This window comes from Anopheles maculipalpis, chromosome 3RL (assembly GCF_943734695.1).
Source record: "Anopheles maculipalpis chromosome 3RL, idAnoMacuDA_375_x, whole genome shotgun sequence".
NCBI lineage: Eukaryota > Metazoa > Arthropoda > Insecta > Diptera > Culicidae > Anopheles > Anopheles maculipalpis.
In genome coordinates, this window is record NC_064872.1 from 82,916,273 (window position 1) to 82,944,139 (window position 27,867).

Sequence of the window (27,867 nt, forward strand, 5' to 3'; positions counted from 1 at the left end):
AGTTGATTGTTCGGGACAGGTGTGTTGATGTTCTTTATGTGCTTTACAAAACAGCTTCCAGTAACCAGTATTTGGTGAGGATGCTGGGTCATCTTAAGCGTGGGGTGTGTGAGTTGTTTTTATAAGTACACTTAAATCGTAATTGTAGGTTTCTATTGCGAACATGTACACGAGGTCATACGCTGAGTATAAAAACGAAGAAGGTTTGCTTATAGATTGCTACCTACGAGAGCATCATTTGTATTTTAGTGGATAGGAGGATTGGATTGGATAGGAAAACATTGTTGCTAGAGAAAGAACAGGTCTGGTATTGTCATAGTATTATTCACGATAAAAAAAATTAATTGTCTAACACACAAACAAATGTAAAATATCTGTTTAAGTTCGAGCCATTTTTTATTGAAAATTAAATAACAACATCGTTACAGAGATAATTAAAAAATGTTATTTTGAAACTTTTATAAATAATTACAGACCTTCATACACCCATAGAAGTCCAATCGATACTGGAACAGGATATACCTTAATTTCATATCTTTTAGATATCAATCTAGCTGGACATTATGGACATTATAGGTTGAATACAACACACAGATACAACCGGAAAACTTAAGTTGGACTCCAATTGCAAGGCACATACCATCGAGCATTCCCAGCGTGCAAAGAGATGCTGAGCAATAGGAATTCTTAGCTTTATTTAATTATATGCATCTTTTGAATAAATAAAGCTTGCACAATAGTAATTAAGTTGTGTGCAAGATAGCACTTCGCTGCATAAACATGATTGAATCGTAAATCATTGTCGTGCGGTAGATGAAGACACCTCTGCCAGACACTCACAGCGTGACATTCCTTAGCCATCATTGTACGCCGCCGCTTGTTGATTGTTGTTCAATACCCACGCTGTGCGTAACTAATCGTTACCTTAATGTCTTTGTGCCTGACAACTTCCATCTACCTTGGTAATAAAAATTCCTTCCCAATAAATACCCTATCTACCAATAGAAACAGCATTGTGAACAGTCTTTGCAAACGTTCCGTAGAACGAATTTTATTTTTTATGTAAATTCCATTATGACACCATCACGAGTCAGGGGTCTAAGGTCTCGGGAATCAGCTGTACTTCTTCAGCTTGCTGTAACTTTGCCCGACGACATGGTGGGCGTCTGCACTCTTCAAGTCCAGCACCTTCTTACCCTGCACTGCCTCTGGATGCTTTGGTTTGCCGATCTTCTTCACGATTGCCACGAACCCGTTCTTATCGTCGGCACGATACTCTACGATGCGCTGCGTACCGTCCGGTTCATCCAACGTGTAAGATCCTGGTGGACGAGTGCACTACGTCATCAGTTTACTATTCACCACTGCCACTATCCAGCCACCTAACTTACCCTTCACAATGTCACCGTCCCGCATTTCCCACTGGCTCTTGTGATCACCCGTCAACGGATCCTTGACACCGTACTCGTACTGATACTTCGGATAGGCGTAATAATCCTGTGACTCTTCGCCGGACGCCTTACCCGCATCGACTTCCTCGAGCTGGTAGTGGCTCGTTTCGATCGGTTCGTGCTGTACCACCGTCTCATAGCTCGTGTGCTGTTTGATGTGTGCTCCGTGCACCAATGCAACGAGGCAAACCGACGCAAAGAGTTTGAACATTTTGACTACTTTGAGGATGCACCCTACCGTGGAAGCTTCCGAACTGATGATACATATTTGGTCAGGCAATGCTTTTATAAGAATTGCACAAAGTTCTAACGTCTGCGTGTGAAGCCCTTTTGCATAGGATAAATAGAAAGTGGGTGAATTGGTCGATGCGCTTCACCGAACGCAACAGTTTGGGGTTGGGTGTTCTTGGGCTAGACCTTAATTCTTGAACTTGAACAAACGGTGGTTTACTTTCATTTGTGGCAAGCACCTAAGGGTGAAACTAGAACATTCGTTTCACGCTTATTATGAATTTCGAGAAGATAAGTGTTTGAAGTTCGAATGTTTTTTGCCTCAATATTTGACATTTCACCTAGGCTCTTGTGCGTTTTTCGTTATTTATGTGCCCTGAAGAGTCGGGAAAAAATCTGGTAGGTAGCTTAATTGTAATACCAGCTATTTGATATGAATTCATAAATTCCATCGTGAAAACATTTTCAACTGTCACAACATTCCTGAACTGACGTCTAGAATGCGTCGCATCAAATTACTTTCATTCTGATTGTCTACATGTTGACCCCCTTTATGTCAAGGCCAAACAGTTAATTCGCACAAGTGGACATTACCAGTGACCACACGTTCCGGCTCAACCACAATGAGGGCCTCAACGACATGTTTGTGTGTTAGTAGTACGCTTTACCCTTCCAAACTAGCGGCAAGTCATACGCCAATGGTCGGCAATTTGCATAGCGAGTGGCCGTGATTGACATTGCCTGCAATCATGCCGTCATCGGGTAAGGGCAAGCCTGGTGGCTTTTTGTAGCATCAACATTCGGTGCTACGGACGTTCAAGTTGTACTGAAGGAAATACATATCGCTGAAGACGATCATTTGGACGATTGTGTAATGAAGACCTCAACCGGTTACGTACAAGTAAGTTGTTTTGCTATCTTTGGCAAATTGTTCGTTGACATTGGAGTGTATTGAGGGTACAGAGGCTATCATATCGCTACTGTGCTGAAGTAAGCGATTAAATTTTACTTTTATTGTGATTGTTTAAAAGTTATTTTAGTTAATAGTGCTATAGATAATAGTGATACATAATTAATTCTTTAATTTACAATGCCATCCTTCCTTTTTATTTCATTGTCCTGATCTTATTTTATGGCGTTAATGTCTCATTTCCTCCCCGCAGAGGAATTCGGATGTATCGTCGATAAAGAGCACTCGTCGGCCTTGTGATGAAATGTCAGTCACTCATTGCATCATCCACCGTTCTTGCCGTATCCTAAATCCCAACAAGGATAGCCACACCGCAAGTCACACCAGAATCGATAAAATAAAATAGCTAAAAAAAAAAACATGAAGCAGCCTATTCCCACACCCCATCTCGGATGCGCCAGAACACTTGCCCGGTTCGGTTGTGTGGCTTCGGGCGAAAAGATGGTCCGCTGCGCATAAGGAAAACAACTCTCGCGGCTCTACAAAAACTTCCCATTCCAAGTACAGCATCGCTTACCGCACCGCTGGCTTGGGGCAGGACTGTCCGTTCTTCGCGCGTCCTTCATGGTCATCTGGGAGGCGTTATGGCCGAGATAGATAGGGTGCGCTCATAGCACAGGATTCACATCCTTCCCGCAGGCATCTTAAGATTCCGTTCACCGCTTTCGCTTAAAGGTCAAGAACGCGTCGCAATCGCCGAGGCGTTTAGTTAGGCGTTCGTCCCCAAAACCGTCCACAATGGGGCACGATGTGTCCGAAGAAGGTGGTCCACTGGTACTGGTCGCATCTTAAGTAACTAGTTTGCTACACTTTAAGGTTGATCGCTCGTTAGCGTCCTGTAAAGTGTGTGTTTCGAAGCAAACCTGTTTTTTTGTTGTTATAAGCCTACAACTTGCAGCTACCTTTGTGGACCGGTGCATTCAGGAAGTTGTTTGGTCACCTCGGTTTTGTTATTGTTCTGGGTGTGCTGGACTGCCGTAGCATATCGTGATAAATAGCTTGCTAATCTTCCCGATTAGAAACGTTTCAGTGGCATTTAGACTGTTCATTTGGGAAGCTAATGTTTGTCCAGTTCGTTCAGTAACGCATCCACTTTACCCGAATAAAAACCGTTGATTTGACATAAGTACGTCTACCATGAATTTCCGTCTCTCGCTGTCCTAAATTGTGGTGAACGAAATTTATTGTATATGTTGTACAACAACAGCATCTAATTAAGTTTTGTCTAAGAACTTTGCCATTTCTCAATCGCATCGCACACCGTAAAAGGTGGACCCGTTCTAATTCTTGATATTTTTCCATCGCCTTATCTCAACACACCACCGTACGGCAAGGTGTCGCCGTGCCATATGTATCGACTGATTGATCTGCAGCTTAGCTTCATGCAAGGTTGCAAGGAATGCGAGGTGCTAATGCACAGCAGCATGATGTTAGGCTTGTCCGCACTGAATCACGCTATCGTTTGACGATCAATTTCAAAGTCGGCAGTTATTTGCACAGATGGCTGCTACAATGTTACACTTTCGAATGGGTATTCGAACGGGTAGAGTAATCGATGATCAGTGATTGATAAGTCCCGGTTGGAGCTGGATGTTCCTTTTTGCTACCGTGCTTGGAATGGGATTTGTGCTGGTTGGTACTTTGTCGTACTGTTGAAAGGTGGGAGCGTGATTTACAGTAAATTGTAGTGATTAAGTATGATTTATTGACGGTTGGGTAGTTGATCTAAGGCTGGTTAGCCGACGGTTAGTTGATCGTTTGTTTAATTTCTTCCACTGGAGTAATTTATCGGTAGATTTGGTGAAACATAAACAATGAAATATTATGGAAAATAATGGATTTTTCTGTGTTGTATGTTGAAGAGATATTCAGCTGAATAATGTTTTAAAGAAGATGAAAGATAAAGTTATTTTTTAAATTATGACTCAGAGTATGTAAAACTAATTATTTAGGATTTGACACCCTTACGGCATAAAAGAAAACCTGTTTGATGATTTTCCACCGCCATTGCTAGATGGAACACCTCATATCAAACTACTCTCATAAAAACTTTGCTCATTTAAAAAGCCACAAAATTCAGTACCGCTAAAGATCAAACCACATGTTCCTGTTCACGCATGTGGTGTACCTTTTATGGTGAAATGTGCCAACAAGCCAACACCCAGTTAAAAGGCATATCCCCCCCCCGAGAGCTTTACGCGCCAGTGTGACGATAAAGCTCACGAAGGATGCGCCGAAAAGGTTGAACGCGTGCAGCGCGTACCTACTACAAGACGCAAAACCACAACTCGCAAAAATAACACCCGAAACTCAACATAGCTTAAAGGCAAACAACACATTATGTTGCCGCAGGTCAGCCATAAATGGAGAATGACGTGAGCAAAAAGTGAAAAACAACAGCAACACATTCGCTTGCTTGATAAGCAAACATATCACGGGGTGTACAAAAAAAAACTTCGCGAAGTACGATGAGCGATATTGAAAACGATCGAAAGGGATATCGGTGAAGAGTCTCGGTTGTGGTGTGGTTCGAGCGATAAAGTTCATGTTCATGTCCTCTGCTGGCTGTGGTTGCGATGTTAAATGGCAATCGAGTGGTGCTGTATCGCAAGGAAGAACGTCAAGAAACCAGCCGACTGACAACATCTCCCACCGGAATCCGATCCCTTGCAGATCTTCCCCTGTGGATGTAACCCAAGCAGAAGCATCCGCTGCGTCAACTCGAGCTGTGTGTGATGTAAGCACGAGGCGAAAAAAAAAATACTGTACTCGACTCAAGTTGTACAAGGAGGGTTTGAGCTTCAAATTTCACTTCTGCATCTTCTACAAGGGCAGAGCCTGGCTGCGTTGCAGCCGAGTGCATTCGTTGTTCGTTGATAGAGCTGAGCTAGTGCACCTTGAAGATGGCATTTAGTGCAACAATCGTTTGGCTATCCACCATCAACGCACTCGCCGCATACCTACCTTGGAGTTGATGATCTTTATAGAAGCCTCGATCAGCCCATTTCCGAGAGCCTTCGAGAACGCAAAAAGGCGAGAAGAAGAGTGAAATTTTAAGCCTTCCTATGGTTCCTTCCTTACCACAACTATCCGCTTCTTAAGATCACTTCTCATTGTGCTCTAGTTATGGCTAGCCGTTTCCTTTGCGCACGTAAAGTTCAACCTTACGTTGTTTTTCTTCTTGCACGTGGAAAATGTCAAACTGTGCAGGGCCGGTTTCAGTAAGCGGTCAGCTAGCGGCGATAAAGGTCGCGGCGCGACCAAGTTGCTTCGCCGGTGGAGGTCATATGAAATCTTCGAAAAAGTTCCCAATTAAGATAAAGTTGGCACGATTTTCTTCTCCATTGCTTGTGGCACGTTCCGGTGATCACCTACACCATCAACAAGGACACGTTATTGTTTATCATGAGGCGAAGATTAAGGTCACTTAAAGGCAACGCACCAAAAGTAGAAACCTACTTAGACAAATTATCTAGGTCTTGAAATTCCAATCTTCCTTCACATCTCTTCTGGGAGGCCAGTTACCTTTCTAAACCTAAAATAGTTTTCCATAAATCTAGCAAACTACAGGAGAGCACACTCATTTGTACCTTTACAAAACCGTCACCGAAGCGTGCATCATCTTCATCATAAAGTGAATGTGGAGCAAATATCTTCACTAAGCGGCCAAGAACGCTGTGGGACATTCACTTAAGCACAGCAGCTTCGCGCGTCGGTACGATCAGAAGTCGTTTACGATCGAAAACCACCACAAACGTAAGCAGATGACGCTACCAAGAATGATGTCCGCAATCGAAGACTCCTTTCCCTTTCGGCATTGAGTCGTTGAGACAACGGGTGTGAGGAATTGTGTGCCCCCCCGCCGCTTAATGGCACCTGTGTGCCCTCTCTGTGTGGATTTGACTTGTGATCTAGGATGTTGTGTTTGCTCATCGTACGTTTATTTTTAGCACACACTTCCACACACTCTAAATGGCAACCTTAGAGGATGCGATGTAATGAATAGTTTTGTGCATGAAGAACAGTAATTACTCCACCAAGAAGTCTTTCGCCGTATAAGGCACAATGTATTGCGAGGAAATGAAGGTTGTAGAAAGTTGCGAATGTATAATAGCATTAGATATACAAATATTGGTTGTGATAAAGCATGATTTCTTTCAAATTTTGATCAATGCTCATTTAAAAATAAATTTTAAATTCAAGAGTTACATTTTTTACACAGTTTTTTTACATTTATTTTATCTCATTCGATATTTACATTCTGTTTCTACTTTGTGCAGTTTACTCTTCTCATTTTCTTACCGCTCATGGGTTTCTCATTCTATTTTTTCTTTATTTAATTTTCTTACATTTTTTTTTATTCTCAAATGCTTTTGATTGTCTCGTCTAACTGCTTGTTTTCCTCTACTTTCTTCCTAACTCTAAACATATGAAATGCGTGCTTCTCACTGTGTGTCTGTGTCGATTGTTTCACATCTAAATAAGGCTCTGCTTTCTGTTTTGTGGTGTAGTGGAAACGTTTGACATGGCATATTTATGTTCAAGTATCAAATTTCCTTATGTTCGTTCAGGCATTTCCACCGAGTGAAGCAAAACCACCAATCATCATGCACACACGCTTAGCACATGGTAAGTCAAATTTCGGTAACAAAATAAAAGACAAAACAATCTACACGGACGGTTGTGTCTCTTGTTGCGCGGTCTAATTATTTTTGAAGTAGTTTTTGTTGGATCATAGTTTTGTCTAATCCAAGGGAAGAAAAGGTTTTTTGCAGGGTTTGCATGATACACCATTGTTGACGGATTTTTCGGTATACTTTTACTTTCCTAACACACATGCCTTCCTCACATCGTTTACATTACAGACTATTATTTATGACCATCGTTGAAGGAACACTGGTGTAGTAAAACTGCTGCTTGGTGGCATCGTAATACTGGGAAGAGGAAGCAAAAAGAAAACATAAAAAAAGAAAGAAAATGCATGAGTTAAATAAAGAGAGGAAAGCGAAACGCGAAGCAAAAAAGAAGATTCACGGTTTTTGGCAGAGCATAATTTATGTTAATTCGTTTACGGCGATTCTGAAACGATGCTTTTGTTCCACGCTTCACCATTGAAGTACAAGAGACACTCCCTTGTAAATGTCAGTTACGTCATGAGGCATCCTTCACAACACACGCACGGGCGCAATTGACCCGAGTAGCCGATTTTGTCAATTTTTTCACATTTTGGCACCTTCGTTGAAGGAGGCTTATAATTTCTTTTTTGGACAGTGTTATTATCTCATATATCGTGCAAGATGTGAAAATAGTTGTCTCCAAGAGCAAAAAGTTAAAAAAAGTTACCAGTAAACAAAGAGAAAAGAGAAAAACAACATAGACTTGCTTATTAATCGCTGTTCGTTGTTGAGGTCGTGAAGATTTTTGGGGAGAAAAGTTCAAAATGTCACATGCGATCAATGAGATACGAAGTAACGTTCCTACGATGAAAACTGTAATTTTTTGTCAACGAAAATTGAGCGGCAAATTGATGATAAACAATTTACCTAATGACGTTTAATTAAGCTCATTACAGGGCAGTGAGTTCCTGTTAATGCTTTTTGCATGATCGTTTTTTCTTCTGTCCTTTTGGGACTAATGTCTTTAAAGTGGTGAAGTTTGGTGGACATGTGTTGAAAGTGAAAAATGCAACTACAAGGGTAACCCGTTGAATGCGGGAAATGAAATTTTTGGAAAGGCTAATTGAGACAATTATGCGACAAAAAGCAAAGCAAAATCAGAAGCCCTTTGATAGAGACTCTTTAAGTTCCTTGTCAATATCATGGGCTCTTTTCGTTTGGTCTTAAATGTGATAATTTTCCATTTTAATAAGGCCAAAATGGCTCTCTAAATTGAAGAGAATAAAAGCAATAGAAAAGCAAACACAGCATCCAAACAATCCCTTTCACTATTGCACGCACCACACGTTTCATTTGTCGCAATTGTAGTTACACGAGCGTAACTAATTGCCTTGACAAAAATAGGAGGGAAACACTTACAAAAAAAAAAACGACCTGCTTGAGCTGTTTTCGTTTTCAAACTGCTCCTGCTTACCAACGCCACGTCAGGTTGCAAAATGTTCTCTCCTTATTTTTGGACCCACAACTGCTGACCATTAGCTTCTACTTTTCCGTTCCCGTATCTCGCGCCACGTGACTGCATGCAGAACAAAGTGTTTCACATTTTCCCAATCGGATCTCAGCCTTTGCGGACCGTTCCATTCGCGTGTAGCATCGAACCAGTGAGATGACCATAGCCGAAGCGTGTGCTTTAGCTTGCCACGCTCTCTAATCGAAGTGGGAGTAGACGAGATAAAGTGCCGACAACGCCGGCAGCCACCAGGGAGTGGAGAAATGAACCTTGCCTCCCGGTACAATTACGTAATTGCAATTTGATAATCTTGACCCGATAGTCGGTGGAATGGATTTGGGCACCCGTCGATCGTGTCGGCGATCGGATCGAAGGTTCATACATGCTTATCCTATCTGCCACGGGATCGTGTTCACTGTCTTCCTTCCAGCAAGGAAAGTTAATTAGCTGCAATTTGATGGTAGTGTTCGATTAATTTGCCTTTAACCGGCACCAGACGACGAGACAGAAAAAATGGAACAGCTCTAAGCTTCAACGAAGAAGGGAGTGCCTCTGTGTTCATTACGCGGGTCATTCATTAGCACAGCTGCTGGTGCAGCATCCGGTGGGTCTAGATGAAGAAAGTAACGAAAACTAGAGGAACGAAACTCTCGACCCTAACCAAGACTCTTTTTTTTTGCAAAAGGGAAGCGCCTTATTATTATCCACTTGCCATGGTTCCTAGGCAGGGAGCGTTACGGTAACAACGAGCAAGTGGCCTCGTATGCCCTGTATGTATGTCTCTTTGCCAGATAGCAGAGGTCGAGTTGGTCCATGGTTGTGGTCCAGATGACATAAGCGAACATGAGCGCATAAGCTCAGCCATCAGGGATTATGGACGTGAATATCTATGGTGTCTGGAGACACTTTCTTTCCAGTCCACACAGGGCGTTGCTCGTGCGCGAGGAGTGGCGGCACGAAGTGATCTGTTACATTCAGATGTGAAGTCACCGAAGCGAAAGCTACCAGGGTAAGGAAAATCTAAACTGCCATCGGAAAATAAAGGCAGCTTTCTAAGTTCACCTTTCGCCACTTGCTCGTGTGCCCCGACTCGTGTCTATTTACAAGTACTGTAACACCAACCGGGCTTGGCGTATAAGAAACAAAACCTACTTCGATTACACCAAACATACCAATTTCAGTAACAATTCGAATACAAACGTTGGATAAAAGTGAACATTACCGAGAAGAAAAGATGCCGGCGGTGGTAGCGCATATGCGTTGACAAAAGACTTAAGCGCAACCACACGACACGAACCTCACTTGATAACGAATGAAAGCCTCAGCAGAGGGTAAATATGCATTTAATTAAATTAGACATTCGTGCATAAATCATGCGACACGGGGCTCATGCTTTACACACACACACTCACTTACCACAATGTACGGCATGTATTTAACCTTCTCGTAAGCCTTGTACTTCTTCAGCTTGGGATTGTACTTTCCGTTGAGCTTATCGTACTTATCGTACTTGCTCTGTGCTTGCTGCTGGTCGTTGTAGAGATCGTTGGTAGCTAGCAGGGCCTGCTTGGCAGAACCGTACGTCACTTCCGTGTGCTTCGGTACGACGGCATAATACTTGAGACCTTTGTTTGGCACGTACTGCACCGCCAGACTTGGCACGACGTGTTGTGGTGGTTGCTGCTGCGGTGGCTGACTGTTCGCTCCGGAAGCTGGCTGGTGGTTGGGTTGCTGTGGCTTATCAATGATCTTTCCTGTCGGGGCGGCCGTTGTGGAGCTCTGTGTTGGGTTTGCTGGCGCGGCCGGTTGAGCACTAGTTTGGGCTTGCTGGTGATGCTGTTGTTGGGATTGTTTGCGCTGCTCCAGAGTGATGTCATTGTACTTAGGACGCGATGGTGGTGGGAGAATATACCTATGATTTGGGGGGTATTGCTTGTTTTTACTGGGTACTTTAAAATATCAAGGTTTTTTGGGGGAACCTACCTGTAAGGGTTAGGATTCGGGATGTCATCGGATTGATCTTCCCACACTGGAGCAGGATCACGGAATGGAGGTTGAGGTACAGGGGCTGGTGTGCTAGTTGGGGGAACTATTGGACCGGTGTTTGTATTCCAATCTACCCTTATCGCTGAGACGCTTATTGCTGAGACGACTAGCAGAACCAATGCCGTCGGTTCCGTTTTCTGTAACAAGATAACAACGAAATACGCACAAAATTTTGGATTACTTGAAGTTGAAGGATTAACATTGTGCTTAATTTTTTTGTCAATGAAACATGAAGTAGAGCTCAACAATTCAGGATAGCTCCAAGTATTCCCGATTTATAACCATAATCAGAATCTGTCTTTCTAAATTATGCCGGATGATAAATGATCGTGTATCACTATCATCAAACCGTGTTGTTTGCCGTTAACCTTTTGCCGAAACCGCCACAAATGGTTCGTTCGTGAATAAACAAATATACGAGACGAAAGTCTACGAAAATGCCACACGCTTAAATAGACTCGACCTGCTTGAAACTCTCTCGAAATGTATCAACCATTCGCGATGGCGGTAACTCGAGGGCCTCTCGAAAAGGGGAAACCATTTATCACAATCTACCGCATCTTAATTTGTGCGGAGCAGTTTGGAGAATGATGATCATTATTCAGGGTGAAGATGATTTTTTGCTCTCTTCTTTTACTTTGCTGCACACCGTGGTGGCCTTTTAGTCTAATCAAACACTTTGGAACAAGATCCCCATGGCATCTTTACGCCAGATTACCCTGAACTGGTGGATGTCGCAATGTCCAGCAGCCGCTAGGATCGATGAAGAAATTACATGATAATATCTTAATGATGATTATCGCTTCTGTTTAACCCAGTTGTGATCGAGCCCGTGATTACATGAACGGTGCACCTGTCAGCGGTAAAACGGGTGTGTACCTAGCGGAGGGATGCGTCTGGGTTTAAGTGGCTAAAGGAGACCCTCGCACTTCACCGAGACTCCGTGAGTAATTTGCCCTGTCGAATGGTGACGTCAGTTGGCTGATAAGTCATCAATCAATTATGGGTCTGAAGCTGAAGTGTTGTTATTAAAACGTATAATAATTCATTTCCCCTGAATGCTGGAGTCCCATGGCTTAGAGGTATGATATGTTTCTAACCGGACCACTCTCTCTCTCTCTCTCTCGACCGGATCAGGTGTCGATACGCTCGTCTAGCCATCATTACCTGTTCTGGCAGTCAGGGTAGTCGCTGCGCCGAAGAGAAATATAGACGCAAAAGAAAATTGCAAATATAGTGGGCTTTTGTGCAGGTTTTCCACTGAGGCTTGAGCGAGTTTTATCAATTACAGCGCGTAACGCCCATATTTAATGGTTAGCATTGCGCAAGTCGTAGTGCACACTGAGCTACGGGGATGCATGGGCCGCGCATTACATGATAACGCACCCCTAATGATATGTCATTGAGATACTGTTTGAATGTTAATATAATCCTACAAATAGTTAGCTAAACGAGACAGGTGAGAAGTGAAAAGTTGTGTGCAAGAAACGGTACAAAGATAATCTCGTGTTTTTTGGTTCCAATTATGTAGGTGGGAAGCAGTTTATCTGGTTTGATTTAAGTCAGTATGCGCCGGTATCCAAAGCATTGCAATAGATTTTATTTAATCAAAACTTGTTATGATCTTAACTTAATAATCTAGATCTTTCGCACAAAAACTGTACGTTTATTCGGCCGAAATGTAAGTAACTGGACAACCGGCAGGATTAACGCTGAAGCTTGTCTAAGAGTTTTACACAAAGTAGCCACACGTTGGGCTAAATCAATGTCACCAAGAGAATTTCCACCCAACGTGCTAATGACCGCTTCAAGTCGTTTCTATGCAGAAGCTCTCATGAATAAGGATTTGTAACGCAATCTTTTTCAAGAAGAAGGAGAAAGAGCTGCATGAACTTCTGAAATACAATTTATTTGCTCATCGTGCCGCAAGTCTCTCTACAGCCTTCAATAAAAAATCCAGCGCATTTCCTTGGCAACCACCACAACAACGTTGAAACACCCAATAACCGGACCACCTTACGGTCAAATACCACCATTTCCTGTGGTGCGCAAATTGGAGCTAAATTCCCTTTCGATGCGCGTACCATTTCGGTATGCGGCAGTCGGCCAGTTAGATCAACAAAAAGTAAAACCAATAAAAAAATATGAATACAATTTACTTTACAACCAGGGAATGCATGAGCATTGCCTCATGCAAGGTAAGTTGATTATGGGGGCGTACCAATGCGCGCCCTTTGAATTTGCCAATAGGAATTAGAGAAAAATCCTCTTTCAACGTTCCGATGAGCTTTGGCGAAATGACGCGTTAGGCAAAGCAAGCACGGTGCGTGTGGTACGGTAAATGATTTTATTGCTTTTCATATAAAATGAAAGGCCCACCGGTTAAAGAAAAGCAGTAGCGAAGAAGTGTCAGTTCAGTGCAGACATAAAGAGAAATTTGTTGTGATTTGTGGGCAAGCGTGGAAAATAAAATCGAACAAAATGAAGCAAGTGCGTAAGAACGGTGATTGTGCTGTGTATCGATGGTGTGGTTGACTATAGTGTTCCAATTTCTATTGTTGGTTTGCAGCATTTATTCATACCCTGTCTGTTCCTTGCACTTCAACTGGCTTCAGCAGTAGAGCACCTCGAAGAAGCGGAAGCGTCCACTGAACACGAACAGGTCGTGCCAACGATTGCTCAGGATTTTGAACATCACGAACCACACGACTATTACGCTTACCCGAAGTATAAGTTCGAGTACGGCGTTAAGGATCCGCACACAGGCGACCAGAAAAGTCACTGGGAGGAACGGGACGGGGATGTGGTGAAGGGTGTCTACTCGCTGTACGAACCGGACGGTTCCGAACGGGTGGTAGTGTACCGGGCGGACAAGCTGCACGGATTCGAGGCACACGTCAAACACATCACCCACGGTGGCCACGTGCAGGAGTACGGCCAGGAGCACGCCTATCTTGGGGAGGTTCACGGTGAGCATGGTTACAGTTACAGCAATCAACACCTGGAGTAAGCCGGGTCAAGAGGCTCTCATCGTTCCGGGAAGGAATCGATCGTCAACAGGGGAGAGTTCCCGCTATCTACTTTTCCATACTCAATAAATAGTTTTCCCCCCAACGAACAACTCGTTCGCTTGCGTTACGTCGCAATTTTGTGCACGAGAAACTCTCCCTGGTTCATAAATCATAAAGAAAAAAAAATGTGAGCGAGCTTCTTTGCTTGATGGACGAGAATTGCTAATCCAATTTAAGACATCCAATTGTGGCCGTTTCTCCGAAGAGGCGGAATAAAATATGGGTTGAATAATGCTAATCGTTCGTGCCCAGCTATCGATAATGGAAACATAAGTTCGGGAGGTGCGTCCAAACACGCCTCAACGTTGAGCGATCCAACCACCCACCGACCAAATTCCCATGAAGAAAACGATCACCTTAACCTCTCCCGCGGAGCAATTTCGTCTCCGAAAGAAAAGAAAAAACGCAACTCAAGCTGCACGCTCCCACGTCGAGGCTGGAAGTTTGCAAAGCGTTTTGTATGATGCTCATGCTAGTGTCAGTGGCGCTTTTACATAATCTCTTTGCCGCTCGTTGTAGCGTGGTATGATTGATCCGTGCTCTGGTAACGATGACACGAAAACGGTAATTGTTCTGCTGTCTCCACTGACTATCGCTAACCGCCTCGGGGAAACAAAGTTCCTTAAGATCGTACCAATGGCCCGTGTGTGTCCCTTTTATGGGGCTTCTCCAAAACAGGCCAAGGAAATGGTGGAAATCACAAGCACCAACAAGTCAAAATGGTCCGGTCGATGGCGTGTGTGTGTTGCTTCTAAAGCCATGGGAACGCAAACGCATGGAAATTGAAATGTTTGAAGGATTGATTAATGGATCTTTGATTGTGTGGAGTACGCGAGCGTGTGGAATGGTGCCTTTTGTGATGTCTACTCCATTTGCTTCTTCTTCTAATCTCCCGGTAATAATTCGTGTGCGATAATTCCTTCTTCTCGTCCATAAATGGTTCGTTTCGAGTGCGAAGGGCTTAGGATTGGCTTTTTTCTTTCTAATGAACCGTACGAAGAGTGCCACACGAACTCGTACGCTGGTCGACGCATGACGATCGTCTACTGGAGGCGAAAGGGAAGGGAGTTGATTTTTATCAACAAGCAGCAACCCCTGATGGTAATGTGATACTGCACTTCGCTTTTAGTCCAGTCCTGGATTGAGCTCCTAACTGGAAGGAAACTGCGTAATAGGGGAGATGGGAGAACCTGTAGGGAGACCGTTGCGTAAGGGTCAATTAATTTTTCAACGAATGCGGGCTGGGAAAATTGGTTTTGGGCTGCTCCAGTTAGGTGCCCGACAGTGCCACGCCGTCTACCGACAACAATTTAGGAAACATGACGTCTAGTACACTGAGGACGGATGATGATCTGCAGTCCGTGGTCCGTGGTGGATAGAACTCTAACTCGCACGTATGGCCTCTCTAACACACACACACACACACACACACGATACGCTGGTAAAGGTATTTGTGAAAGTACGAATCAATAAAATTCCCTTTCGACCGGTGTGCTTGATTGGCTTTTGGCGGGCAGGATAATCGGTTCAGCTGGAACGGCTTCGAGAGGGTGATTAAATGTTTGAGAAATTGACAGTCTGATTATCTGCAGCTCACAAAACGCAATCGCAATCGATAAAGTCATACACAAACCATGCACCTTTTATCCAATTTGATTGGAAAGAAAATCGAGTGTCTTTGGTGTTGGGCAATGATCAGCGGGCAAGTATATAAAAATTGTGCAAAATGGGTGTGGGAAATTAAATTCCGATTCAAGAAGAGCAGGATTTTTTTCTTTCGTAGATTTTGAATCATTTTTGTGAATATTTATGCTAATACAAGCAAGAATTCTTTTAAAATGTTTGTCATTCAAAACCACAATTAAAAACTACAAAGAAAACTAATTGTATTGAAGCTGTTAACGATGTAAGAACCATAGAGTCGATTGATCGATGCATGCATCTCAGCAACAATGTTGGAAGGATCATTTGAAAATCATTTACTTTGATTGCGTCAATACGCGCCACATACGATTATATAATTTTCTTTTATCCTCTACAAAACCATCAACAATGTGTTTCAATACGATTTAATTACTTGCCTGAATTCCGTAGACCTCTTTGATGTTTCGTTCAAGTTCATCAAAAAAGAATTGCTAATCAAATACATGACACAAAAACTACACTGTTCTACCGATTCGTCACCGTCCAAAATGCGGTAAATCATGTTTGCATTGCCATGTCGGAAGATTTTTCCTATAGTCATGCAGGTTTGCACCCACTGCTAACTCTATTCATCGATCTTTAGCTAAAGAAAAGAACTCTAAAATCACCCCTTAGGTACGTGGCTAATCAAGTCAAATAAAAAAAGAGACACAGACATTCACCTCCCACCTGGTAGTGTCATGACTGTCCAATAAAGGACTGCAACGTTTACATCGCGCATGAATCTTATGCTAAAGAATTGGGTTTCATGGTGCTGCGGCTCAGTAACTCACGCCACCATCGAGTTGATACCTTTTTGAGAATCCACGGACGGAGATGAGGTTTAGTTTTGCTTATTCAATTATCTTGCTGCAACCGTCAAACTGTGGCACATAGAAGGAATGGCCGCAGGTAAGTTGAGAACACTATGGCACGCGGTCTGAATCGCGCAATCAAGGCCGGTACGATCCGGCCATCAGAATGACAGTGCACTTGTCGTTGTGCGAAGAGCTGCCAGCGAGGGCAATTAATTAAAGCATCGACTAATGGAGCTACGAGTTCATCGTGAAGGGATTTGTGTGTCAAAGTCGTAGGATGGGAGTTTCATTTTCCTAGAAGCGATCTTATAAAGGAATGTGGATATCAAAATCTTAGTCTATTTTAGTGTTCCTCTGATACTTCCAACCAAATGTTTGATTTATTTGAACCCTATTTCGGTCAGCAGATTATCATTTTCCGGTCATCGATCCGATTCCAGATCGATTGCCCGCAAGGCAACAACTCACCTCCTTCTCGCATGATCGTAAATCGTTCCCCGATGCACGCGCACTAAAAAGAAAAGCATAACAGTTCCTCTCAGTCAGCCAGCGGGATTTCTAAGCACACAAACACGCCCTAGTAGCTACCGTTTTGGATTTCGCATGGTACCATAAATCTGGGAGAAGCTCGAAGGCGTTATTGATCCGTGCCACATAAAGAATGTAACGATGTGCGCCTAAAGCTATGCTTTGCATGATGCCAAAACTGTGATTAGAAGGGCGTGCGAATGGCACGCGAATATAATAAAACATAGGTATAAGAGGCGTGTAAGTAAATGGGCTAGCAGTGGATTTATGATACTACTGCGGATACTACGAAACGCTTTTATCACAATCATACACCCAGCGATCTATTTCAGTGTGTAAAAGGTGAATAAAAAAGGCTTTAATTTGAAATGGATCATCTAAGTAGATAGAAGCTCATAATAAAAAAGTGCCATTAACTCTAAAAAATCGCTTCGTAATGACACGCAATCTTAGTGCAAAAGGCGCGAAGCTAATGAAGCCGTGCAATCGCGACACAATTGCATCACCATCGGCGAGCGGCTATTTTTTGCATAATTTAATCAATCTGACAGCGATCAATATTTTTGCGTGACCTTTCCAAACATATAAACTCACACACGGTCCAGTGTGCTAGCGCGACACACCTCCACCAAGTTGATAGTCGATCAGATTTAGACACTCACAGGGGGTTAGTCTTCGAATTCCTGTCCCGCTTACCCTCATTCCTCGTTGCCTTTGCTTTATCAATCAATCAAACGTCACCCCCGAATCATTATCATAATGGAGAGCAAACATTTAGCACCGAGTCACACCTTCTAATAACTTCTGGCGCAACAAAAACCCGTAAGGTGGTCAACGATCGGTAACAGAGATAGTACGGACAGGGTAGTAAGGAGTGACTTATGCAGGCTTGAAGTGCGAAAAAATGCATGACGCGAGCTCTAGGGAGGGAAAGAGAGTGGTTCGCTTAACAACTTTGTTGTTATTATGTGTGGCTGGAGGTATTAAATATTTCTCCGCCAGCACGATAAAGCGCTACGCACGTGTGAGTGGGTGCCTGGTCGTATTAATTAGCCCATAATGTATGTAATTTATTTTGTCTCTTAAGTGCACTCGATGTAATAAGCAGATATCGAATTCGCATACACCATTTCACCGGCATAGACGCAAACCACGGTAATCTCATTAATTGCCCGCGAAACTACATCACACACTTTACCATTGCGGTACGATCACGACTCGACCTAAGCCACCAGTTCAAGATCAAGGTCAGCACGTGTGGTGAACACAAGCACACCAACGCAGACATCAAACGGAACCAGCAAACGGATTGTGTGGCGATCGTTTTGGCTCAATTATCCGTTTCCACGCGGTCAACGTCAGAAAAACCATATGTAAGCGTGTGTGCGAGTGGTTGCTCTTGACAGCTGGCGGCGGATGATCACATCCGTTGCAGATTCATCCGAGCAATTTGATTATTTTTATGCTGCGCATCGTCACCGTGTGCTTCCGCCAGTTCCACCTTGAGGATGGTGAGCATCGATGCGGAAGAGTTCGTGATTTAAGCGAGGACACAAGCGACGAACGTATTGGCGAAGCGGTGCACAGGGTTTAAGGTTTATGGTGGAGCAATAAAAAAAAGACAAACATCTGAAGATGACTCGATTCAGCAAATGTTGGCAGTCATGTTTCACCCCACGTTTATCGCTTCTGTGTGTTTGAAGTGTTAGAGAAAACGTTCGTTTTGCGAACGAAAGGAACACTTGTGCCTTGTGACGCATAGTAAACAACCGCTGTTATTGCTGCTGCAAATGAAACAATCGCTGTTTGTAATTAAAAGAGGTGAGAACGCTTTGCCTGTGCCGGCTTCAAATTTTCTCTAACGAAGGCAGAAGGGGTAAAACCATCCGTGATTGTGTGTTCCGGAATGCTTTTCAATCAAAACGCGAGAGATTGAATGGTTGGACGCGTATGATCGTTACGTCAAGCTGTGAAGTGGCTGTAACGCATCGTTTCGTTCGATAGAATTATTACGACGGATGATTACGCATCCCGGGCTAGCTTGCTCGGTTTGGCGAATCGCAAACCGTGCATTCGATTGCTGCTAAATAGCAATTTGCATGATGTGCCGTGGAACTAGATTGTCCGGAATTATGAAGCCTGTATAATTCAACGTTGCGAGTGGTTTTGTGTGGGTTTATTATGAGGCAGTAGTTTTGCCTCCAGCTTATTAGAAATTGGAGACAGAATAATTCAATACTGAATAAGTTTTTGCCCAGTTAGCCCCGAAACTTACCATCCAAAATTGATGATTCCGCCGCATTTTGTGTTTGTATAGGGGAAGTTGATGATGTCGATGGGTTATCTATTCACTCACTATTTTTGTATTGTTATCCTACAGTTTGTTTACAACAATTTTTTGCTTCTGAAAATAAAATTAAATGTTCTTTGTTATACCACTGTCGCAATAAAAGCTTTCATCATTTCACTGCACTTTTAGCACATTTTTAAATCGATCATGAAACGATGATGTCTGACTGTTCTTTCCGTCTGAGAAAAAAAAGCGCGACATGTTTATAAAAGAAATGTAAATTTTAATAAATTTCAATAAAATTTTCATGTCCATTCATCTGGTTCTTAATCATGCTCCGCGGGTCACTGAATTCTTTTTCATACACTAACGCACGAACAAAAACGTACAAAAGACACACAATGAATCGCAAAAAAGGACACTGATAGAGGATTGCGATTACTTATAAAAGGGTCCACGGCATACAATCGACGGCACGCACGAACATAACACGAACCTGCAAACAGTTTATGGTAAAACCAAAAACTCCCGCCATATCAAACCCAAACATAAAGGTTGCATTTTTTCTGTCTGCAAATCAACCCCCGTACTACTTTTTTCTTCGTTTCCTTTACTCCCCCGTAAATTGGCATTGTATGGGTAAGTGCACGTAATAAATTATGCATGGAAATGGCTGGGGAAATATGCCAACTCCTCGTACGCTCGTCGTAAGCCGGCTTGCCCGATAAATGCTTTCTTTTATGTTCTTTCTTTCCCCTTACGGTCACAGTACAACACGCGGCAGCAGCAATACATGTAACACAGTTCGCATCCCGCCAAGGCTTATAGGCGAACGTTTACAGAATGGTCTGTGACGCGACTGGATCCATTTTGGTGCTTTCTTTGCTTTGATTTCTTTTGGCCAAACTTTCGGTTGGTTTTGCGAGGTTGATAGTGTAAGTTGAGCAAAGCATATGGTGCCGTTTGTATTGAAATTGAAAGTCCCCGGTGGTAAGGTGGCTGGGTAATGTATGTAACGAATTTATAAGAGTTTATCGTTTGCTTTGGTGTTAATTGCCGCTGGATTGTTGATAGGAATAAAGTTCAAATTATTTAGGAATAATTTGAGTATCATACTCAATATGCAATCGCTTTTATGGCAAATATTGTTATAGTTTTATTTTTTTGATAAGACAAAGCGGTTAAGGGATAGCTTAGAAGATTAAAAAAAGGTAATAATCTTACATGATTTTTTTAAGTGCTTGATTGTTTGAACCAATGTGGTGTAGCATTATATGTAATATGTATAATATTGAATAATATTTTACAAATGTATCGCTTTCGTATAAATTTATGCAAGAAAATATTTTTTAAGAACCAAATGTAATATTCTAATTTCAGATTATTTTTCTTTTTCAGACATTTTTAAAACAACGCCAGGCTTACACCTGAAACGCCATTATGCAATTTATACTCTATGCATTAATCTATTAAATCACGTGCATTTGTTACGATCACGCGAACAAATTTACATTACATGTTACAGTACTAAACACGACCGCACAGATAAGAAATAACAAATTCAACTAAAGTCGATAATTTTCCCCAGGAAAGTGTCACTGTTTTTCAAGTTCCAGCCCGTATCGAATGGTATCGACAAACTGCTGCTAGTCGAGGTTGTGCACGAGTGAAAATAAGTCAGTACGCCGCCAGCTGAAGTACTTGTGCAATCGAATCGCCCAACGCGACGCGCCCAATGACGGAACGCGATTTGACCCGGTGCCGCCGCTGTTGCCGTTGACTGTTTGCTTTACCATCGGCAAACACTAGCCCCGTTCGGTTAAATCCCTAACACTTAAAAAAAAGGGGTAAGTTTTGTTTGACTGCAAAATTGGCCTCAAACAAACGCCGCTACCCGTGGTCGGTGAAAGAGGGCTCCCGAGTGAGTGTGAGTACGAGCCAGTTTAACGCAATAAATAGAAGGAAAAAGTCGCTACACTCTCGTAAATTATCGAGTCGCATTCTGGTCGGGTTGCGGGTTCCACCATCGCTATCGATATCGTCAACGTACGGTCATCCAGCTAGCGCTGTGAATGTTAATTCGATATCGGGCGTTTGCATTTGCATAAAACGAACCACCTTCGCCGGCGAGGAAAAGTCACGCTCGTAGTTCGTCCTACAACCAGCAGGCCTTGCGTCAGAGCTTCAAACGCCCGACCCGGGGGCGGACGGCTTTGGGGATCGGAAAACCGCGAACTCGACAACGCAAGCGTAGCCATACACGCACCAAGCACGCCCCTGCTGCGTACGGGTTCGCTCCGTAGCGAAGACACCGACTGCTGGGCTGCTTTCTTTCGTCGCACCAATCGAAACTAGTCTGGCTGGAAGCTGTTTGCATGATAAACATTCCTCGATCGTTCGCCCGTCGCTGTGGGAACGTAGGTTCCGGTGGGTGATGGCGGGATCACGGGGTCAGTCGGGCAGTGGGCTGATGCGACAAAACCCGACGCCCCGATCGTCGACGGATTGGTGTGCGATGTGTGCGACGAATCGCTAATTGTGGAGCAATTATTGTAATGAGTTTGCTTCATTGCAGTGTGTCAATGCGTTTCTTTTTCGGTACTTTTAACTATTTTTTGAAAATGTTGAATTTGGGAACGTCCTTCCTCGTAGTCGTTATGTTAAGAGTTATCGATGTAACACAATTCGTATTGGTATTAGATAATGCGAACGAAGTGGATTTTTTCCCCAACTGATGCATTTAAAAGCCTCCAGGCGATGAAGATGTTTCGTACAAAGTGTTGCAAATTGTGTAGCAAATGTTTGAGGATGAAGTATTGGCGAGCATTTTGATTATGATTTTCATAACCCCATTGGCCGTGATAATCAACCATAAAATTGAATTTTTGAAAATTTATTTCTCCTCTCCAATGAAGATTATTTCCTTATGCATTTTTCAAAACTTCTTTGAATGTTGAACCAAAATTATTGAAAATTGACATCAAAACACAGAGTATTTGCTCTTATATAGCTCTTTAACGCTTGACACTTGAATTTATTAAACTGTTAAACACCTTTAGCGTCAAAAAAGGTATTGAGCAATGCAGCACATCATAAACACATTTAATAGCAATACAACCTCTCCGTTCTATCGTAGAAAAAAATAAACAAGTTTAACACTTACAATATCTGTCAGAAATAATCTTCATTGGAGTGGTTATCCCATTCAAATCAGTAGGATTAAAAATGAAAGTATTTACATTTTAATTTGAAACACTTGGAAAATAATTGCATACTGCTCGTTAAAACACGTTTCACCACTTCCTACGGCTTCCTGCAGCTTAATATCATCAACTTTCCATATTAATTCATGATGCAATTGACGTAACAACCTCATTTCCATTCCAATGCGTCCCCATTTCATGAAGCAGTAGAAAAAGCAACTGTAAAAACTAGAACTAGAACACTGCCAGACGGCTCAGATCGTCTCGAATCGCATCATCTGAACGGCCCACGGCATTAATCCATCTGGGTTCTAGATTCTTTGTGTCCCAGGAGGCATCACAACGCATGAAGCAAGCTGAAGGTTTGAAGGTAGAATCGGGGATAGTCAACACGTTCTGTTCTCGGTCATTATATTGCTTCAAGGCTAACTTCTCCGGTCCCGAAGACACAAGGATCGAGGTCGTACTGTAGCGTCCTCCTTGGAAGGACTGTTTGCGAGTGGCTGTAAGAATCTGCCCAACGATCAACTGCCCGGTGTAACCGGTTTCACAGTGGAAGATCAGGAAGTACGCTGGAGACGTTCTGCCCTGAAGCACGGTGCACGGTGAATGCATAATTCATAGCAATCACTTTGACCGCCACTCGCATCTTCCTGGATCTCTTGGCGAACGGCCTCGAATACTGGAGCAGCACAGCAAGGCACGGTACGGAGCAGTATGCTGCGCTATGTAAATATAGATTCCGAGTCATTGCTTTAAGCCAGTAAAACACTTCCGAAAGTCACACACAGATCTTCATATACACAGAATGGAGCCGTCGCTGGTTTGTTTTGCATACGTAAGATAAACACTTCACGCACAATTGTCAACACTGTTGTTGATGGCCATCTTGCCATAACTGGTCGTAAACAGTTGTACACAAAAAAGCGACGTTACTGACAAGGACGCAGAGTGTACGAAAATCCCACACGGCCACACGCATGCATCGAACATCAGCAATAGTAATTTCCGACACCGTAGCACCCACGAGAACGACGACGATGTGATGTTGCATTGTTTCTGCGTCGGATGACTAATGAGAATGTAGACGTGCATTTTGTTCTTTAGCGCACGGAAGAAACACAATTCACGCGTTGTCAGTGCGGCAAACTTTATTATCACTTGCAAAGACACACCGCTTACGACACGGCATCCGACGATAGAATCAACCTAACACTAACAACGACCGTCATTAAGCACTATAAATTCACACTTGATTCGGTTAAGAATTTATGTACGCTTAGGGTGGAATATAAAACGGCAAATGAAACCCACAATCACACAATAATTCATTTTATAAAACAACACAAAACACACACTTTTTCCCATCGAAAACTATTTAAAATTTCACTCAAAAAGCACTTTTATCACCGGAGACTTCAATCACCAAAACAAGACACGAACCCCGTAAGTCGGTCCACTAGTGTACTTACAGCGCTTCGCTTCTCTCGTAGCATGCGAAACGGTTCCGAGAAAACGCCGGAAAGCCGAAAGCAGGCGCGTGATAACCCCGGTGACGACAAAAATCGTACTAAATGTTTCAAAAGCCAGCGAAAACGTAATAAAGTTTTGTTGTCGCCATTTTTTTCTGCTGTTCCTTCGCCCCAACTGCACCGCTCGGTTTGCTCTCGCTTTCGCTCTCAGCGTGGGTTCTCTGAGACTGCTGCTGTTGATGTTGATGAGGCATCCCCACTGCTAGCGACGAAAATGGTGAGTGTCCACCAGATCAGCAAGATCTCATCCGCTCGCAGCTTTTCCAGTCGGAGAACTCATCTTTCCGTCTGGTGGTAGAGGGTGCTTTGGGAGCTTTGAAAGCTTTGAAAGCGCTCAACGCCGGAACCGGTACAATTTTTCCCTTCTCATATAACAGCAGTACTTCTCTCTTGGGTTTGCGGTTATGTCACGTTTGTTTATGTTCATTTGCCGTGCGCCAGACAGGGAGATGTTGTTTCTTTTCTCAGCTGATCCGTTTCTCACCAGTGACGGATGGTGAGTTCCTGTCCGCGTTTTGCTTCTATGCCTTATCAAAAGCCTTGCAATAAAACTGTCAAAGAAATGGGCTGATAACGCACATAACTATAATGGTTCGTTGATTGTTTATTCCCTTTCTCAATCCATCACAAAACCAGCATGAAAAAGGTTTGGTTTCAGTTTAACAAGGCTCTAGTTTTATCAGTTGAATGTTTTGTTTTTCTAAACTCAAACTAATGGGGGTCTCTTTATCACTTTCTGAAGGTTTATTTTATCGTCTCCTGCATGCAGATGAATGCATTGAATTAATTTAAAAATGTAAATGCGTTACAACTGTCATTATAAAACTCAATTTGCACAACGAAGGACAGTAAACCCGTACCATTACATAAAAAACGAACCAAATTGCACAAGAGTGTTTACAACAGACATAAAAATGGTTGGTTAATTTTCTAGACCCTCATATTTTAATTCGTTTCTTAACTCGCTGCATGAACCGTGTACTTAATCGCATCCCTACGCAACGAAACTTCAAATTAAACTTAATCAAACCTTCTTTTTAACACCCCTTTCCCAGCATCATGTAGCGAGCTTTCAACACCACCGTTCTAGCAAAATTATAGCTTTATTAAGAATTATACAGAACAACAAATGGCTACATCACGAACAGCCATCTCTGCTCCGTCGGCGATTATGGCGATTGGTGTTGCAAGCCACAGTCTCTGTTGGAGCTCTTTAGCTTCTTCTCTGCTAGTTGTAAAATCAGCTGTTTGGCACCACACACAGCACGAATGTCAAGTAGTCCTCCCCAGAAGGTGTCTGAGACATTGAGCACAAGATTGAGTTCAGTAGTCCTTACCTCAAGACGTTACGCTCTCAGGGAAAAGAAAAGTGTGTGAACAGCGTGATCCGACATCGCATTTGAAAGTGGTTTTGGGCACGGTTTGTATAAGCCGCCAGCGCCCATGATTCGGAAACATCGAAGACGACATTTGTACAAGTTGCAGTCCGAAACCGGTATCGGTGCGATATCAGCGTTCGGAAAGAGAGTTATGACATAACGATGGCTTTGCTTGCCTATTTCTAGGTCAATCTTGAGGAATTTTCCTTTCGGGCGCACTGTCGACTACCTTAGGAAAATCAAGACATTCCTAATCTTTTGATCTAAATCTCCAACTCCTCAATAACAATCACCATTCTACCCGTATCGTCACTCAAAGTGTTTTTGGCCTTTGGGATCCGCCGTACGTCTTAAACCGCTGTCTACTTTCATTAATCAGACTAATTGCACGCTACCTTGGAGAAGTTCTAGTCGCTGTTGTACCCGTTGGCATCATATTTTTGCGGTCAACTTGCGGTGCCATAAGCACATCGCTTGTTCTCTCGGAGACAACCGTTGTTGGGCCGTAGTGTCAAACGGAGTTGGCTGGATTGAACGAACACAAAACTCCCTTCACAGCTCAGCTCACCACAACGGTCCAGCTCGACAGCGGTACGGCAAAAAAGGAGAGCCTGCAGCAGTGCGGCAGTGCTAATTATACGGTGGCGTAGTTGGCATCGTCTCCGATCGGGCCTTGATCGACCCATCGGCCATCGTTAGCATCGCCAAGTTCGTGGTCAAAGGCTTATACGAAAGGCATGCATAAGGCAAAAAGCGCTGAACTTGTCATACAAAAGTGCGACTCGTCTTAGTTGCTCTTTGATCGACAATCTATAGAGCAGTGCGGACAAACACTGCTTTTCAATCGTTCGAACAATCCATCTACCCGATGAGGAGACAATGAACATGATGGAAAACAATCATTCATCTTCATTCACTTGGTACGTTCCAGTTTCCACTAATCGAAAATGACAAACGAAGACGGAAAACGGATCCGGTCGTTCCGATGTCAAGGCAGCTGTGCTGCTAGTACAAGAAACTGGAGGCCAGTTGCATCGGCGTCCGGTTAAGGGATGACCTCGAATAAGAACTGATCGAAGATTCCAGTTCAAAGTCGTATAGGAAAGTCGTTTTTAAAGGAGACTCTTCTTGGCCGAAGCACTGAGTCACGAGAGGTGAATGGATTACAGCGTTGTTTAGGAATTTCCGATCAATCCTACGATCCCACTGGATTTTACAGGTGTTCTTTATGATGAGTGAGGTTCGCTTAGGTCGTGAGGTATGGATTATTCTTGTATCTGTTTGATATTTTTGCTAGAGAAAAAAAAGTTCAAGATAGGTAATAATTACAGAAGTAAAGATCAATAGACATCGAACAAATAGTGATAAAAAACCAACCGGATGTTTCAAAATATCATGGAAGAATATCATCGAAAGGAAGATGCTGAGAAACAAATGATAAACGAATGACTAACTCATCATATTTGAGAATTTTTAAGATGTCTATTTAGAATTGATTTACTGTTTAAATATGTCTTTAATTGTAACTTAAAAAGCTTGAATTGGCTAGAAAACAAACAGCTTCAACTTAGATGCAACCTTCAGAATGAATATTTAATAACAATATTTCGAACACCATTCGTAAATGAAAACGAAAACTAGAAAAGAAGATGAATGTAAATAACGATGTTTTTCGACAGTTAAATAAACATTTAAAGTATTATTAAAATTAATATGTTCGTGCAAATGATCACCGACCATTCTTCCGTGGTCGGAAGTTTCAATTCAAATGTTAACAAATCCGTCTGCCTTCATTCGCGATCAGTCTCCAAGCGACAAACTACATGAGCTCCAATTAGTTAAATAAATTTGTATTTCAACTATTTGATTTACCTCACACGTCTAGACGTTGCGGATGAATGATCATCGACTTTATTCATAGTTTACACTTTTGCTCGCTCCAAAGCGAACCTACACTGTCCGAACGGGTCTGCTCATCACGCAACGCGGTAACTGCCTTTGGTGGTGCTTACTAACCGGTCACGAACCCCAAAGCCCTACTGTTCCAAATTTTAGATGCTATGAAATAGCAGCGAAGCTTCAATTTTAATCCGATGGCACCTCAACCATTGTCCGGTTACATTTATCGACGCGACTGAGGGCTAGAAGAATCGCTACATATGTTTGTTTGATGTGAACCTCCCCACCCACACACACACACACACACCCACATAGTACGGAACATCTCGAAGCAGGGCGTTTAAACAGAAAGTGCAATTGACTGCTTAAGCAGGGTGGTTTGCGAATTTCCTGCTTGCACTACAATTTGATTACGCTTCCACTAGTGACTACCGAGCTGATCAAACACACAACAAACCCCCGCCATTTCTTGGATGCACATAATGCACACGCACATAATCGGCCAGCCTAAAGGGATCGGTGCCTTAAACTCGGTAAACAGCCAAGCTTATAAATACTGTAAGCGAAAGTAAAGAAAGTGGTCAGTCCACTGATAGCCATTAACGCGGTAGTAGTCGTAGCTTTAGAAGAGGGCACGTAG

The 27,867-nt window shown here is 42.9% G+C and overlaps 2 protein-coding genes across 6 annotated transcripts in view; both read right to left on the reverse strand.

The window, feature by feature from the left end:
- Positions 1 to 19,229, reverse strand: part of LOC126562812 (uncharacterized) — a 68,989-nt gene extending 49,760 nt beyond the window's left edge. For all 5 annotated transcript variants that reach the window (XM_050219396.1, XM_050219397.1, XM_050219398.1 and 2 more), the window contains exons 1-4: positions 19,200 to 19,229; positions 10,762 to 10,961; positions 10,195 to 10,690; positions 7,502 to 7,586 (exon numbers count right to left, since the gene is read on the reverse strand). In XM_050219396.1, the coding sequence (XP_050075353.1) occupies positions 7,512 to 7,586; positions 10,195 to 10,690; positions 10,762 to 10,961; positions 19,200 to 19,226 (798 nt within the window). In that variant the 5' untranslated portion in view covers positions 19,227 to 19,229 and the 3' untranslated portion in view covers positions 7,502 to 7,511. The remainder of the gene's footprint in view (positions 1 to 7,501; positions 7,587 to 10,194; positions 10,691 to 10,761; positions 10,962 to 19,199) is intronic.
- Positions 1,114 to 1,662, reverse strand: LOC126563189 (cuticle protein 8-like). The gene is made up of 2 exons (XM_050219815.1): positions 1,392 to 1,662; positions 1,114 to 1,322 (listed from the first exon to the last, which is right to left on the reverse strand). The coding sequence occupies exons 1-2, from the start codon at positions 1,660 to 1,662 to the stop codon at positions 1,114 to 1,116; spliced, it is 480 nt and encodes a 159-aa protein (XP_050075772.1).
- Positions 19,230 to 27,867: the final 8,638 nt, after the last annotated feature.

Excerpts from the sequence above, each read along its gene's own strand:
- LOC126563189 (XM_050219815.1), bottom strand. The coding sequence starts at position 1,662 with ATGTTCAAACTCTTTGCGTCGGTTTGCCTCGTTGCATTGGTGCACGGA. Across the intron at positions 1,323-1,391 it reads GGACGGTGACATTGTGAAGG|GATCTTACACGTTGGATGAA; the intron begins GTAAGTTAGGTG and ends CTCGTCCACCAG.